This window comes from Haemorhous mexicanus, chromosome 33, assembly GCF_027477595.1.
Source record: "Haemorhous mexicanus isolate bHaeMex1 chromosome 33, bHaeMex1.pri, whole genome shotgun sequence".
Lineage (NCBI taxonomy): Eukaryota > Metazoa > Chordata > Aves > Passeriformes > Fringillidae > Haemorhous > Haemorhous mexicanus.
In genome coordinates this window covers 479,782-496,672 of record NC_082373.1, presented here as the reverse complement: position 1 = coordinate 496,672, position 16,891 = coordinate 479,782, and the positions used below count along the sequence as shown (strand labels likewise).

General features: G+C 64.0%; 1 protein-coding gene across 1 annotated transcript; it reads left to right on the top strand.

Moving 5' to 3' along the window:
- Positions 1-1,780: 1,780 nt before the first annotated feature.
- Positions 1,781-4,420, top strand: LOC132340706 (inhibin beta C chain-like). Its single transcript, XM_059871765.1, has 2 exons — positions 1,781-2,279; positions 2,750-4,420. The coding sequence occupies exons 1-2, from the start codon at positions 1,970-1,972 to the stop codon at positions 3,499-3,501; spliced, it is 1,062 nt and encodes a 353-aa protein (XP_059727748.1). The 5' UTR covers positions 1,781-1,969; the 3' UTR covers positions 3,502-4,420.
- The last annotated feature ends 12,471 nt before the right edge of the window (positions 4,421-16,891 follow it).

Sequence of the window (16,891 nt, the reverse complement as noted above, 5' to 3'; positions counted from 1 at the left end):
GAGATGCCTCTTCTGTTTTCCCACATTTTGTCTCCTGTTTCCTGCTGTGCCACAGCCCCAACCCTGGCTCTGGGAGCTGGCAGAGATGGAGGAATACAGCACAGCAGGGAATGTGTGTGTGGGGCACAAGGAGCCTGTCCAACATGGAGCAGGTGTCCAGATATTTGAGGGGGCCTGAACATGTGTGAGTGTGCACCATAGAATCCAGGATGGTTTGGGTTGGAAGGGACCTTAAAGCCATTCCAGTTCCCCCCCTGCCATGGGCAAGGACACCTTCCACCACCCCAGGTTGCTCCAAGCCCTGTCCAGCGTGGCCTTGAACACTTCAGGGATGGGGAGGCTTCTCTGAGCAACCTCTGTCTGTGCCTCACCAACCTCACAGTGAGGAACTGCTTCCCCTTATCCCACCCAACTCCAGCCTCTGTCTGTGGGCAGACATCACCCCTGCTCCTGTCACTCCAGCTGCTTTAAGAAGTCTCTCTCCATGTCGAGAGAGCCTTGAGCACGTGTGCCCTGTGCCTGGCTGGAGGTGCCACCTGCCCCATCCCTCTCCTGCCTGCAGCCAGGGCTCCCAGGCCCTGTGGGATCTGTGCTCCCGGGCCAGCCTGTGCCCCCTGGCTCCTCTCTGTTGACATTCCGGGGCTATTCTGGGAGCTGCCAGCCAGCTGAGCCCTTTGCCCCTTGCTCTGAGGTTGCATCACCTCCGGTGGGTGCTTTTTCCCAGACTCTGTTTACATGGCACCTCTGGCTTGCCCAGGGCCAGGGGCTCCGTGTGGTCAAGACCTTGGAGCCGGTGCACGGCGCTGTGGGCACAGGACATGCCGGAGCACTGGCCTGGCAGGGCTTCAAGTTCCCTGGCTTCCCTGCTCCAGCTGGGGGCTCTGCCAATCCCCCGACACCGTGGTGGCATCTTGCATCACTTTTGTCAGGTTTCTGCCAGCCCCTGCCCTGCCTCAGCCCGCACATCCCTCTCCAAAGAGTCTGAGAGACATCTTCAGCTTGATGTGACACTGGCTGCCACCTCCTGAGCCCTCAGGACACACAAATCCCCTTTTTTATTTTGTGAGGAGGAGGGAACACGGTGCATGCACTCACTGGTCCTTCCCAGCTCTGTCCCAGGTGGTTCGAGGGGTGGGCTCAGACCCCCAAAAGCTGCTGGGAGTGACAAAAGCCCAGAGATGTGACAGTCCCCTGATCCTTGCTGGGTCCTCTGTCAGCACCCAGCGGGACTGTCCCTGCCAGGATGGCTCGAGGGTGCCCGAGGGGCAGTGCTCAGGCTGGGGGCAGCTCTGCGGCATCCAGGGATGGGCAGCCGAGCCGGGATCCCTCCGGCTGCCTCTGCTGGCCAGGATTTGCCTCAGCCCTCACTACCTGAAGGTTTTGGAGGATCCCGCTGCCCTTTGTGGGGCTGGCAGGGGTTTCTCTTCCCCGTGGGCAGATGCCAGGGTGCCCTGCAGGAAGAGCCCCTCGCCCACAGCTCTGCACCTCTGCTGGGTGCACACACCCCCCGTACGACCCCGCACCCCTCCCTCGTGTTCAGCCCACGTGGGTACCGGTGCTCGGTGTCCCGTGGGACTGCTCCCGCCGTGCCCCGCTGGTTGGCGAGGACCGGGAACGGGCGAGGATGGGGGGCTGCTCACAGCCCCCCCCCCCGCGGGGAGGCGGGGGTGGGGTGCTAATCCCGGTAATCCCCGAAGGGACGGGACAGGCAGGTGCGGCGGCCAATGGCGGGGGGCGGGGGGGCGGCGGGACCGCCCCCGGCCGCAGGTGCCCAAAGCAGGCCGCGCCGCACCGCTCCCGGTGCCGCTCCCGTCCCGTGGGCGCTGCTCCCGGTGCCCCTCCCGTCCCATCCACGCGGTCCCGTCACGCCGCTCCCGTGCGGTCCGTGCCGCTCCCTCGAGTGCCGGTGACGGTCCCGCCCCGTCAGCGCCGCTGCCCGTGCTCATCCCGTGCCGTCCGGTGGGCGCGGATGGCTCCGCGTGGCTCGGGCCCGTGGCTGCTGCTGGCCGTGGTTCTGTGCGCGGCGGCCGAGCCCCGGTGCCCGTCGTGCCCGGCGGGCGCGGAGCGGTGGCTGCTGGAGGAGGTGGCCAAGAAGCAGCTGCTGGAAAAGCTGCGGCTCCGCGATCGCCCGCGGCTCGCCCACGCCGTGCCCCGCGCCGCCGTGGCCCGCGCCCTGCGGCGGCTGCAGGCGGGAGGCGCCCGCCGGAGCCCCGGAGTTCCCCGGGAGGAGGAGGAGGAGGAAGAGCAGAGCTATGAGATCATCAGTTTCGCGGAGACAGGTGGGTGCGCGGTCCCCGACGGGACGCGGGGGAGCCCGGTGAGCCCCGGGGTGCGGGGTCCGTGTCTTGCGCCCTGGGGACCCCCGGGGACCGGGAGTCCCGCGGGTTGTGCATGACTCGGGAGTCACCGCACCCGTCGCGCATCGGTGACATCCCGGGAGGGGGAGGTGGTCCCTCTCCTGCTCCTCTTGTCGGGACCTTTGTTTTGTCCCCCAAAACATGAGGGTCCCCGGGTGCCTGGGACTCTTGAGTTGGCAGCTGCAGGATTAATTTGGGGTGCTGGAAGCTCTTTCCAGCCTCACCCCGCGAGAAGAAGGGCCGGGTGAGAGCAGGCTCCCCCTCTGCACCCCTTCTGCCTGAGGCTGGGGCGCAGGGAAGGGTGGAGGACAGACAAAGCTGGAAGTCCTGACTCGCTGGATGGCCGGGGAGCATCCCTAAGCGCTCACCTCCTCATCCCTTTCTCCCCTCAGATCTCGCATCTCCCTCCAGTTTGGGGCTGCAATTCCAGTTCAGCCAGGCTCAGGACCAGGACGTTCGCATCCTGCAGGCTCAGCTTTGGCTCTACCTGCGAGTGCCCCGCGCCAGCCTCACCCTGAGGATCTTCCTGGCCGCCGAAGCCGGGGCTGGGGCGGGGGGCAACCGCACGCTGCTGGGGGAGAGGCAGCTGAGCACGACGGGCAGCGGCTGGCGCTCCTTCCCCCTCCTGCCGGCGCTGCAGAGCTTCTTCTCCGGGCAGAGCCGGACCCTGCGGCTGGAGCTGGAGAGCCGCGGGGATGGCAGCGATGTCACGGCACAGCTCAACGCCAGCTGGTCCCACCAGCCCTTCCTCGTGGCCAAGGTGAAGGTGAGGGAGCCCGAACACCGCGTGGCCAAGCGCAGCCTCCGCTGCAGCCAGAACTCCAACCTCTGCTGCCGCAAGGATTTCTACGTGGATTTCCGCGACATTGGTTGGAACGACTGGATCATCAAGCCCGAGGGCTACCAGATAAATTACTGCGTGGGCCAGTGCCCTCTGCACGTGGCAGGCAGCCCTGGCATGGCCTCTTCCTTCCACACAGCCGTCTTCAACCTCGTCAAAGCCAACAACGTGCAAGCCTCGGGGCATTCCTGCTGCGTGCCCACGCGGCGCCGCCCGCTCTCCGTGCTCTACTTCGATCGCAACAGCAATATCGTCAAGACTGACATTCCCGACATGATTGTTGATGCTTGTGGCTGTAGTTAGGGCTGGGGGAGCTGTGGTGGGACCCCCCTTCTCCAGGACTGTCCTGCTGGTGGAGGGGGAGGGAGCTGGAGAGCTCCGTGAGGTGGAGTCAGCCCTCGGTGGATCCCTTTGGAGAGGTTGGGAGGGAGAGGGTCTCGTCAGGGGGAGCAGGGGGCTTTGGGGACATGTGGGACAGAGCCAAGGCCACATCAGAGTGCCCGAGGCTGGGCTGTGGGTGTTGGTGGCTCTGGACATCCCTGCCTGCACTGTTCCCAAGCTGATCCCACATTCCTGGTGCTCATATTCCCCGCTTGGTTCACGTTCAGTGTCCCATGAGGGGTTGGGACGTGGCTTCCTTGGGGACAGAGTGAGAGGCAGAAACGGAGCTGCTTCCTCCACGTGGCAGCCTGCAGGACAAGGCAGTCCTGCTCATTTCCCTTCTGGAACAAACCTTCCTGCATCCACCTCAGGCCTGGTTTTGGGGACACACACAATGGGGCACAAAGAACAGGCCTGGGAGAGGAGGATGAAGAGCATGACTTCATCAAGAACCCCAAACCAGCAGTGATAGGACAAAGTTCTCTGATCCCTGGAGGGCACGGAGCTGTGAGGACCAAGCTTCCAGGTCCTTTGTGCTTCCCCTTTCCCTGGGTTTGTGCTTTCCTCCCCCAGCCAGGTCTCCTCCAGCCTGGTGCCTCCACAAGGGGAGGTCTGGCCCAAACTTTGCCTTCAAGACCACACCCAAGGTACAGATTTGGGTTGTGCCACTGGTTTTGCAGCTATCCCTACTTCCCTGCAGCTGTTGGGACTCCCTGGTGCTCCATCCTCTCTGCTGAAGATCCCACTCTGCCTTCCCCTTCCTCACGCACCCCCATGGCCCCTGCTTTAATTTATTACAACATTTTGGTGCAGCTTCCCAAATAAACGGGTGGAAATGCAAGATCCAGGCTCTGGCTGATTTTTCCTGGGACCACCTGCACGGATGAGGTGAAGGAGAAGGTCCTGCTTGGCCAGAAGGACCCAGATCCCTCAGCACCGGGGCTGGGATGGCACATAAGCTGTGTGGCACTGCCACTCTGGGAGCTGTGGGGCTTGAGGGTGTGCTCACAAGGTCCTGCCTTCAAATGGGCAAGAATTTGCTTCCCAGGAATCAAACAGGAGCTGGGAACCAGGTACCACATCCCTGGGGGCTGGAGAGGGGTGGTCTGCAGTGGGAGAAAGCATCAAAGCCGTGTCCCAGCAGGGCAGGTGCTGGGAGGCATCACCCAACGGGGAGGTGCTGAATTCCACCTGGAGCAATCTCGAATGGACCTCTGGTCACTCTGCCTCCAGGGGGGGATTTCACAGCCCACTCCCAAATCTTGGGCCCTACTGCAAAGCCCCTGACCATGTCCCACCCCCCTAATCCCCCTGAACACCCCCCAGTGACCTGACCCCAGTCTCAGCCAGAGAGACCCCATCACAGACAGAGACCCCGGTCGCAGATAGAAGCTCTGGTGGGTGATGGGGAATGCCCTGCAGGATTTGGGGTGGGATGCCTGTGACCATGTCCCACCTCCCCAATCCCCCTGAACACCCCCCAGTGACCCCAGTTTCAGCCAGAGAGACCCCAGTCTCAGCCAGACGCTCTGGTGGGTGATGGGGAATGTCCTGCAGGATTTGGGGTGGGATGTTCCTGACCATGTCCCACCTCCCCAGTCCCCTAAACACCTCCCAGAGACCCCAGTCTCAGCCAGAGAGACCCCAGTCTCAGCCAGAAGCTCTGGTGGGCAATGAGGAATGTCCTGCAGGATTTGGGGTGGGATGCTCCTGACCATGTCCCACCTCCCTGGTCCCCCTGAACACCCCCCAGTGACCCCAGTCTCAGACAGAAGCTGTAGTGGGTAATTGGGGGGTCTCCTGCAGGATTTGTGGTGGGATGCTCCTGACCATGTCCCACCTCCCCAATCCCCTAAACACCCCCCAGTGACCCCAGTCTCAGACAGAAGCTGTGGTGGGTAATTGGGGGGTCTCCTGCAGGATTTGGGATGGGATGCTCCTGACCATGTCCCACCTCCCCAATCCCCCTGAACACCCCCCAGTGACCCTGTCACAGCCAGAAGCTCTGGTGGGTGATGGGGAATGTCCTGCAGGATTTGAGGTGGGATTCCCCTGACCATGTCCCACCTCCCCAATCCCCTGAACACCCCCAGTGACCCCAGTCTCAGCCCCATCACAGCCAGAAGCTCTGGTGGGTGATGGGGGGGGTCTCCTGCAGGATTTGGGGTGGGATGCTCTGGGAGCAGGAGGCAATGCCCCCTGCTCATCCCTCTGAGATCCCACAGGCTGAGCCAGGTCCCCGTTGCGCAAGCAGCCGCTCAAAGCTCACTTTGGGGCTCTTTTATCTGGGGACAAACCTCCTTGATTTCCCAGAGAGCAAAGGGCAGCTTTCATCAGCCAGGGCAGCGGGCATCCCCCTGACACCGGGGGCACTGCAGCCACCACCGTGCTCCCAAAATATCCCTGCAGGGTAAAAGCCACCGCACCTGAGCCTCCTGTCTGTGTCCTGGGGGCACGTGCTGCCCTGCACACCTGGAGCTGAACCTCCAGGGACGTGTGGGGGGGGGTGTCTGTAGAACCAGCCTGCTCCCCTCCCAAACCCAGAACTCATCCAGCCACGTGCAGCACCCCACGGAGACGGCAGAAATGTGGTTTTTGTCACCAAGGAAGGAAGTTTTCCTTTGTTTTGCCCGTGGCTGTGAGTGTGCCGCCGTGCCCACCCGCGTGTGCACGATGTGCTGACTCACTGACACACTGACACGCTGCCCCCAGCCCGAGGTGCTGAGCTGGCCGTGCTGGCAGCTCGGCAAATCCCTCATCTGGGGGATCAGCTGGGGCTGCTCTGAGCTGCTTTGACTTTCCCAAACAGGAGAGGGGGATTATTCCTTGGGTGGGGGTGTGGTGGTCGGCAGCTGCTCCGAGGGGCTGCCCAGGTGTTGGTCACACTCAGGGGCTGGGAGCTGGTGGCAGGAGGGACCTGGGACAGGCTCACCATGCAGATGGTTCCGTGAAGTGAGGGGGGGTGGGCTCGGGGCAAGTCCCCGCACCCCAAGCAGCTTAGCCAGGGTCACACTCATGCCAGGGGTAAAGCTGCTGAGCCGCTTATGGCCGTTACAAAACGGGGATGGAGGCAGTGCCTCACCTGCACCCCCCTCACCAGCTCCATCCCCTCACCTGCACCCCCCCTCACCTGCACCACCCCCTCACCTGTGCCACCCCTCACCTGCACCACCATCCCCTCACCTGCACCACCCCCTCACCTGTGCCCACCCCTCACCTGGCTGGGGCCATGGCAGAGTCTGAGGGCACCCCAGGATCGCCCTGGTTGTTCCCCCCTCCTGCCCGAGGAAGGGGTTGACCCTGCAGGTGTTGTCACCTCCCCTGCGTGCAGGGGCTCCCCGGGGAGCAGAGACCCCTCCTCACCCCCGCTGTGGTGAGGGGGCGGCAGGGAGGGAGCTGATCTCAGATGGGGCCAGTGGGGAGGGAAACTGAGGCAGGGAATGCATTCTGCAGGCCACGGCTGCGAGCTGAGCGCTCCTGAGCTCCTCTCATTGCGGTCCCCGTGCTGCTCCTCCGCCCTGGGGGTCCCGGAGCGGTGACACCGTGAAACCGGGGACATGGGAGGACACCGGGGGACAGGCTAATGCCGGGGACACCAGAGCTCCCGGCGGGGCAATCCCGGTAAGCAGCTCCGGGATCGCAGCGGTCACGGCCCCTCCGCCCCCGGGGCTCTCCACCCCCGGGGCTCTCCCCGGTCACGCCGCCGCCGGGGCTCGCCGCTGTCACGGGAGGTACCGGCGCGGGGCTCGTCGCCGTCACGGGCGGCGCGAGCGGCACCGGCGCGGGGAGCGCCTCCCGCCGCCACCAGGGGTCGCTGTCCTCCCTTGCGCTCCCCCGGTCCGGCCCCGACCCTCGCCCGGCACCGGCCGCGACCCCCGGGCTGTGGGAGGGGTCCCACGAGCGTGCGTGGGCTGCAGGGGGTGATTCCCCCCCCTCCCCGGGTGCGTGGCTGTGCGTTCCCCGCGTGTGCGTGTGCAGAACAGAACGGGCCATGTTTATTTCAGAAAAATATTTATCACTTTTATAAATTATAAATTCTTTTATAACCGGGTCGGGGTTAGGGTTAGAGGGTGGGAGGGTGACCCCGCGTGTGCGTGGGCTGTGTCCCTCCGCGTGGGTGTGGCAGTGCCACCCGGCGGGTGCGCGGTTTTCCTCCTTTGAGTGTGTGTGGCATCCTTGCTGTCTCCCCTGCTGTGCCTCCTGCCCGGGCGTGTCCGTGGGCTGCGGGGCCTTCTCCCCGCGTGTTCGTGGGCTCTGCCACCCGCGCGTGTTTTTGTGCGGGCCGTGTCCCCTGCTTGTGCGTGTAAACCGGCTGTGGCACCCGCGTGTACGTGGGCTGGAGGCTGCGACCCGCTTGTGGGTGGGCTGTGCCCCCCGCGTGCGTGTCCTGGATGCCCTGCGTGTGCGTGGGGTGCTGGCTGTGTCCCCCGCGTGTCCCTGTGTGTGAGGGCTGTGCCCACCACGTGTGAGTGGGCTGGTAGCCGTGCCCCCCTGCGTGCCCGTGGCCTTTGCCTCCTGTGCGTGGGCTGGAGGATGTCACCCCCACGAGCGCGTGGGCTGTGTTCCCCGTGTGGGTTGCGCCCACGCTCATACACGCGTGTGCACCGTGCGGGTGCGTAGACTTTCACGCGTGATCCCTGACGCGAGTGGGCACCGCTGTGTGCTCACAGGGGTCCCCCACGCACGCTCCCACTGCTTGAACCCCGCGTGTGCGGGCGGCCACGCGTGTACCCACTTCTGCCCGCGTGTGGGGCCCCGTGTGCGGGCGGGACACGCGTGGGTAAGAGCGTGCGGGACCCGCTGCTCGTCCCGCGGACACGCGTGGGGTTCTGCCGGTCGGAGACCAGCGGGGACCGGCGCGCGCGGGCGCGGGGCCGTGCGTGTCCCGGATCCAGCCCGGGTTTTCGGGGCCGCCGCTCCCGGCCGGGGTCTCCGTCCCGAGCGCGATCGGCGCCGCCGCCGCCGCCGCAGTTGGCGGAGCGGGACCCGCCGGGATCCGCCGCCCCCGCGGCGCTCCGGTAACTTACTCCGGGCGCCCGGGGCGGGCCGGGGGAGTGCGGGGGGCGCCGTCCTGTCCCGTCCCGTCCCGCCCCATCCCGGCCGCCGCCGTCCCCCCTGGATGTGCCGCTTCTCTCCCAGAGCGAACCGCCGCCAACGCCACCGGGGGAACGGGGGACACGGAGCCCACGGAGCCGCCGGCCCGCCCGGGGCCGCTCGGAGCCCCCCCGGAGGTAGGAGCCGTCGGGCGGGTCCGGGCCGCGGGATCCTCGCTCCCGGGATGGCGCCGATCCCTCTGCGGGCCGTCCCGTGGGCTCCGCGGGGGGACCGGCACTTCCACCGGGGCTGCCGGCGTGGGGGGCCCGGCCACGCGGGGCGGGCAGAGGGGATCAGCCCCACGCGTGCCCCGTCACGTCCCCTCGTGCTCCCGCCCACGTCCGCACGCTCCCGCCGCGCTTTGAGCGCCCGGTGGGTGGGAGATGGGCTCGGTGTGTGGGTGGGCTGGGACGGCCGCGCCGGGCCCGGGGAGCCGCTCGCAGCTCGCCGGAGGGAGAGGCTGGTTCGGAGCTGGGGGGCTCTGAGGACTGCTGAGTGCTACTGGGGGCTGCTGGGTGTTACTGGGTGTTACTGGTGTTACTGGGTGTTACTGGGTGCTGCCGGCTCTGCCCGGACTGGGGATGTTGAACTGGGAGCAGCAACCGAGTGAAAGTTGCTGTCCCGGCCGCGGTGACGCAGCAGCCGCAGGACTGTCCCGGGGGGCTGTGCCAGCTGTGCCACCCACCCTGCCGGCCCCTGGCCCACCCTGAGCCTCGGATGCCCCCGGCCGCGGTGCTCGCAGTGCTCCAGCAGCCGCCTCGTGGGCCTGGAGCTGTGGCAGGGCACGGGGGTGGCCGCAGGGCCGGAGCGGCCGGATGGAGCCCACCGGCAGCACCCGCCGTTCCCGGGGCCTTGGCACGGCTCCGGGGGGTTGGCACGGCGATAATGGGTGCTCGCAGCCCCCTGATGTCCTGCCAGGCCGTGTGATGGCACTCGGCGCTGCGGTGACGGCGCGGGGGCTGCGCCTGTCCCGAGAGGACGGCGATGGAGAGGATGGGCAGGACGGAGCTGAGCGATTCCTGTGGAATTTGGGGGACACCCAGCGCGGCTCTGGCAGCCCGAGGGCTGCAGCCTCTCCTGGGAGGATGGTGAGGACAGAGAGAAGGCGGCTGAGGAATGGCTGTGGCATTCCAATGCTGTGTTTGGGGACCGGGAAACTCGTGGATACTCCAGCCACAGCTGGGGTCCTGCTCCCGGCTCTGGAAATGATTTGGGGACCTGGCAGATGCTGTCGAACACCCCGATTCCAGCAGTTTCCTCCTGCTCTCCTGCCTGTGCCAAACCTGAGCTGATGGATGCGGGTGGGCACTGAGTTTTGGGGGAAGGGAGGAGGAAGCAGCTGGATGAAGTTTCTTCAGAAATTCAGACCTAGGAAAGCTTTCCAGTTTTCCTGCTGCGTCCAGCTGAAGCAGAGGCTGCCTCCGTGCGGGACAGGGTCTGGTTGCTCGGGGGGAATCCTCATCTCCCCCATTCTCCAGGGCCTTTTCCATCACCAAATCGAGGGCAGGTTGGGAGCCGAGCCTCTCCGGGCCCCCAGGGTGGTGTGGTGGGAGGTGGTGGAATAAACTCCGTGCTGGAGCTGGCTGAGCTGCGAGGATCTCCCTGAAGTAGAGAAGTTTCCATCCCGGAGTGAGTCAGCACGGACACCTTGTGACGCGCCGGCCGGGCGGGACAGGCTGGGGAGAGGCGGGCGGGGAGCTCAGGCTCCGGGTGGGACCCGCGCCTCGCTCTCCAGAACCTGGGAAGCTGCAGCACGGCAGGTTTAGATCGGACATTAGGGGAAATTCCTTCACTGGGAGGGTGATCGGGCACTGGCACAGCTGCCTCAGGCAGTGGGGGATTGCCCATCCCTGGAATCGTTCAAAACTCATGTGGATGTGGCACTTGGGGACATTGGTTGATGGCTGCCGTGTCAACGCTGGGTTTGGATTGGATTTGACAATCTTGGAGGGCTTTTCCAACCTTGATGACTCCATGGTTCCAAGGCCAGGTGGGTGGAAGAAATGAGGGCCCTTCACCCAGTGCACCTGGGATAATGTTGGGGACACCCTGCCCTTCACCCAGTGCTCCTGGGATAATGTTGGGGACATCCTGTGCTCCTGGGACACTCTTGGGGACATCCTGTCCTTCACCCAGTGCACCTGGGGTAATGTTGGGGACACCCTGCCCTTCACCCAGTGCTCCTGGGATAATGCTGGGGACATCCAGTGCTCCTGGGACACTCTTGGGGACATCCTGTCCTTCACCCAGTGCACCTTGGATAATGTTGGGGACATCCTGCCCTTCATCCATGGCACTTGAGATGCTCTTGGGGACACCCTGCCCTTCACCCAGTGCTCCTGGGATAATGTTGGGGACACCTGGGACACTGTTGGGGACACCCTGCCCTTCATCCAGTGCACCTGTGCACACTTCAGGAAGTGTTTGGATGCCACTCCCAGGCAGAATTTTTGGATTTTGTGGGATCCCAACAAAAATCCAGGTGGGATTTTTGTTGTCCCCTGTTCAGGGCCAGGGGTTGGACAGCCTGGTCCATCATGAGACTGAGGGTTCCCACAGGGCACAGAGAGCTCACCCCAATCCTTATGGCACATCCAAACCCTTGGGAAGCTGCAGGACAAGGCGAGGTGACCAGCTGATAAAATAAAATGAAATGAAATGAAATGAAGGAGCTGCCTCAGAGTGGGAACAAGTCACAAAACAGAGCCAGGTTTCAGCTCTGCTGCATCCAGGGTGAGGTTGGAGGGATGTTTCCAGGTGTTAGGACCCCACTGACCAACTCCTGGCCAGGATTTATGGAAGCAGAGCTCAGGCTGGTGGCCCTGGGGTGGCAGAGGACATCCTGGAGGGGATGGAGTTGATGTGTGGGGACAGAGCAAGTCTCCAGCCAAGGAACAAGAGAGACAGATGTATCCCAGCAGGCAAATCATGGCTGGGGATTTTGGGAACAGCCTGAGGACACTCCCACCTCCACCTCTCAGCAGGCAGAGGGGTCTCCTGCCCCAATAAAGTCCCTAAATCCCCAAGGGTGCTCCGTACCAAAGGTAATCCCACAGATTAATGGGATCCCTGTTGTGCATCCCATCCTCCAGTGGGTGCCAGAGCCCCTTCTGGGTCCTGCACATCCTCCTGCTCCCATGTTCAGGGAATCCTGCAGGATGGGGAAGGAACAGGCTCCGTGTCAGACTCATCCTCCTGCTCCCATCCTCGGGGAATCCTGCAGGATGGGGAAGGAACAGGCTCCGTGTCAGACTCATCCTCCTGCTCCCATCCTCAGGGGAATCCTGCAGGATGGGGAAGGAACAGGCTCGGTGTCAGGCTCAGAGTCAGGCTCATCCCCCTGCTCCTGCAGGATGGGGCTGTGGGGTAGGATCAGGCTCAGTGTCAGGCTCATCCCCCTGCTCCCATCCTTGGGGGAATCCTGCAGGATGAGGTAGGAACAGGCTCAGTGTCAGGCCCCTGACTGCAGTGAGAGGATGGATTTTGCTGCTTCTCACATCTGACCTTCCATCCCTCAGGATGTCCCCAGCCTGACCAGCTGGGATGGGGATGATTTTTGATGCCACAAGAGGGGATGAGGGGTAGGAACAGGCTCAGTGTCTGGCACATCCCCCTGCTGGTGCAGGATGGAGTTCTGGGGTAGGAACAGGCTTGATATCCTGCATATCCCCCTGCTCCCATCCTCAGGGGAATCCTGCAGGATGGGGAAGGAACAGGCTCGGTGTCAGACTCATCCCCCTGCTCCTGCAGGATGGGGCTGGGGGGTAGGAACAGTGTCAGGCGCCTGACTGCAGTGAGAGGATGGATTTTGCTGTTTGTCACCTCTAACCTTTGATCCCTCAGGATGTCCAGGATGTCCCCAGCCTGCCCAGCTGGGATGGGGATGATTTCTGATGCCACAGGAGGCCCTGTGGGGTAGGAACAGGCTCAGTGTCAGGCTCATCCCCCTGCTCCCATCCTTGGGGGAATCCTGCAGGATGAGGTAGGAGCAGGCTCAGTGTCAGGCCCCTGACTGCAGTGAGAGGATGGATTTTGCTGCTTCTCACATCTAACCTTCGATCCCTCAGGATGTCCCCAGCCTGCCCAGGTGAGATGGGGATGATTCTTGATGCCACAGGAGGGGATGAGGGGTAGGAACAGGCTCAGAGTCAGACTCGGTGTCAAGCTTATCCCCCTGCTCATGTAGGATGGAGTTCTGGGGTAGGAACAGGCTCGATATCCTGCACATCCCCCTGCTCCCATCCTTGGGGGAATCCTGCAGGATGGGGCTGTGGGGTAGGATCAGGCTCAGTGTCAAGCTCATCCCCCTGCTCCCATCCTTGGGGGAATCCTGCAGGATGAGGTAGGAACAGTCTTGGTGTCAGGCCCCTGACTGCAGTGAGAGGATGGATTTTGCTGCTTCTCACATCTGACCTTCCATCCCTCAGGATGTCCAAGATGTCCCCAGCCTGCCCAGCTGGGATGAGGACCATTCTTGATGCCACTTGAGGGCATGAGGGGGTAGGAACAGGCTCAGTGTCAGGCTCAGTGTCAGGCTCATTCCCCTGCTCCTGCAGGATGGGGCTGTGGGGTAGGAACAGGTTCAGTGTCAGGCTCATCCCCCTGCTCCCATCCTTGGGGGAATCCTGCAGGATGAGGTAGGAACAGGCTCAGTGTCAGGCTCAGTGTCAGGCTCATTCCCCTGCTCCTGCAGGATGAGGTTCTCGGGTAGGAACAGGCTCAGTGTCCTGCACATCCCCCTGCTCCCATCCTTGAGGGAATCCTTCAGTATGGGATTTTGGTGTAGGAACAGGCTGAGTGTCCTGCACATCCTCCTGCTCCTGCAGGATGGAGTTGTGGGGTAGGACAACCCCACAGTCAGTGTCAGGCCCCTGACTGCAGTGAGAGGATGGATTTTGCTGCTTGTCACACCTAACCTTCCATCCCTCAGGATGTCCCCAGCCTGCCCAGCTGGGATGGGGACCATTCTTGATGCCACAGGAGGGAGTGGTGCCTGCCAGGGGCTCCCACAGCCATGAGTGACTCAGAGCTGGGCTTTTATGGGTCCCACATGTTCCATGTTGTTGCTTCCCTCCAGCGCCGGCGAGGAGGAAGAGGGGGAAGCATAAAAATTCCTTCCAGCAGCTGCTGCCATGTGTGTGCCCCCCTCACCTCCACCCCAAAACCTTGCCCCCACCCAGCCAGGGCCGGGGATGTGGCTTTAGGGGAGCGATTTTGGGGGGTAGCACGTGCTGGGGGCCAAAGCAAACAACGTGCACCGAGGGTCTCCCGCCTGCCTGGGGACCACCTATGGAGCTCCCCCCAGCCCTGCCTGCCCTGCCACGGCTTCCTGAGCAGCTCTGCTGTGCTGCAGGGCTGGGAATCCCTTTTTTCCAAGCTCCCCTCCTGGGTTATCCCTGCCCTGGATGTGCAGGACCAGCTGCCTGCCTCTCCTCCTCCGAGCACACGTGTGTGAACACGTCCAGAGACGTGTCAGAGCACGGCCCCGGGTGGGTGTGGGTGCACGTGGGAGGCAGGGCTGGAGGGTTTTGCCCCCTGAGATGTGGCACTGGGGTGTTGGGGGACACCTGGAGGGGTGGCTGAGCTGGGGAGGGATTTCTGATCTTCCCTGGGAGTGCTGCAAATGGCAGAGAAGAATTTAGGGATTGGGTGGGGGATGAGGATGTGTGACAGGGCTGGGAGAGGGAGGATGGAGTGTGGGATGTCCCAAGTGTGTCCTGGCAGTTCTGTGTCTGCTCCTCTCCCTCCAGAGCAGCACAGACACCCCCAGGATGGAGTCTGGGGTGTCCCAGGTCTGTCCTGGCAGTGTTGTGTCTGTCCTGGCAGTGCTGTGTCTGCTCCTTTCCCTCCGCACCAGCACAAACATCCCCTGTCCCCAACATGAAGCTGATTCTTCCTTTCCTCAGCTTTTCCAGGCCAGGGACCACCTTGGAACGAGCTTGGCAGCCCCCACCAGCACGGGATCATGACCCTGAGTCGTCCCCTTTCAGACCCCCTGAACCTGAAGCGATGCTCTTTGTGGAGCCGCGCTCCTGCCCAGATTAGCTGAGCTGCCCCACGCCGAGGGGCTGGGCCGGTCCTAAAGCCCGGCCTAACCATGCGGGGGAGGTCGGGGACAGCACGGGGTGGGAGGGGGTTCCACACATCCCTTCTGCTGCAGGCTGAGCCCAGAAAGATGTGGGGTCAGGGGAGGAAGGAGTTCCCAGCCCAGGCTGAGCTCCTGGGGCTCAAAATGTGTTTGTTCCATGGGGGATCTCCAGCTCTGCGCTGCTCCAGGGAGGGTGGGAGGGACCCTGGCAGAGCCCTGGCCTGGCTGGCAGCTGGGATTTGTCGCCGTGGTCGCCCCGGAGTGTCGCCGGCACCAGCGAGCATCGGCTCCCAGCGGGGTTTAGGGTCGGGGTTGGGTGGGTTTGGGGCTTTTGGGGTTCACCCAGTGCAGACCCCGACTCTCCTGATAAAAGGGGGCCCGGGGGTCTCCTGGGGTGTGACCCTGTCCCACCACCCCACCCGTCCCTCTGTCTGTCTTTTCTCTCTGCTCTGTCTGTCCCTCGCTCCTCCCTGAGGGAGGATTTGGGGTGACCGAGCCCCCCCACCCCCCACCAGGTGTTGAAGCTCCCCACGCTGTGCACACGGACAGACAGACAGACAGACATCCGTGTGTCCCGGCCTTCCCAGGGGCTGCAGCTTCTTCCCTCCCTCCTTCCCACCACCCCGGCTCCACCTCCATCACTTTTGGGGGGGTCTCTGCTCCCACCACCCCTCGATTCTGGGGTGTCTCTGCTCCCACCAAACCTCACTTCTGGGGTGTCTCTGCTCCCACCTCCATCGATTCTGGGGTGTCTCTGCTCCCACCAAACCTCACTTTTGGGGTGTCTCTGTTCTCACCTGCCTCAGTTTTGGGTTCCTCTACTCCCATCAGCCCTCGATGTTTGGATTTCTCTGTTCCCACCACCCCATCACTTTTGGGGTGTCTCTGCTCCCACCTCCATCAGTTTTGTGGTCTCTGTGCTCCCACCACCCCTCGATTTTTGGCGTGTCTCTGCTCCCACCACCCCTCAATTCTGGATTTCTCTCCTCCCACGCCCCCACCATCCCCACCCTGCCCTCACCCCCCCAAACCCCTCCCTCTAACCCCAAATCCCCTCTCCCGCAGGCAGCCACGCACAAAACACGTGTGTTCACCCTGGCGCTGACAGCAGCGCGGCTCCCCCCGCCCCGAGCCCCCCCGAGCCCCCTCCCCGAGCCCCCCCCAGCCCCCCCCGAGCCCCCCCGGCCCCCCACGCCGGGGGCTGTGCCTGCGGCTGATGGATTGTGCCACACACAGCTCGGCTGCGGCCTGGGGGGGGCTAATCCAGCCCTGACATCGCATTCCTGCACGCTGGGGCTGTTAACCCTGCCGGGGCCGGGGGGCTCAGGGACCCCCAGGGACCCCCGGGACCCCCGGAGGGATGGGAGGGGTGGGAGCCGCCCTGCTGCACCCATTGGGGGGGATGGGAGCGTTCCCGGTGCCCGTGGGAGCGGGAGGGTTGGGGGGTGGTCGGGGGGGGGGGGTCTGTCCCCTCTAGGGTGTGGTGGGGGTCTGCCGCATCGTGGAGTGCTCAAGGGGGGGGTCTGTCCCTCCTAGGGGTGCTCGAGAGGGGGGGTCTGTCCCGTCCAGGGAGCTGTGGTGGGGGTCTGCCCGATCCTGGAGTGCTCGAGGGGGGGGTCTGTCCAGTCCAGGGTGTGGTGGGGGTCTGCAGGGTCGGGGGGTGCTCAAAGGGGGCGGGGGTCTGCCCCATCTTGGGGTGCTCGAGGGGGGTGTCTGTCCCTCCTAGGGGTGCTCGAGAGGGGGGGTCTGTCCCGTCTGGGATGGGGTGGGGGTCTGCAGGGTCAGGAGTGCTCGAGGAGGTGGTCTGTCCCGTCCAGGGAGCTGTGGTGGGGGTCTGCCCCATCCTGGAGTGCTCGAGGGGGGTGTCTGTCCAGTCTAGGGTGTGGTGGGGGTCTGCAGGGTCGGGGGGTGCTCAAAGGGGGCGGGGGTCTGCCCCATCTTGGGGTGCTCGAGGGGGGTGTCTGTCCCTCCTAGGGGTGCTCGAGAGGGGGGGGTCTGTCCCGTCTGGGATGGGGTGGGGGTCTGCAGGGTCAGGAGTGCTCGAGGAGGTGGTCTGTCCCGTCCAGGGAGCTGTGGTGGGGGTCTGCCCCATCCTGGAGTGCTCGAGGGGGGTGTCTGTCCCTCCTAGGG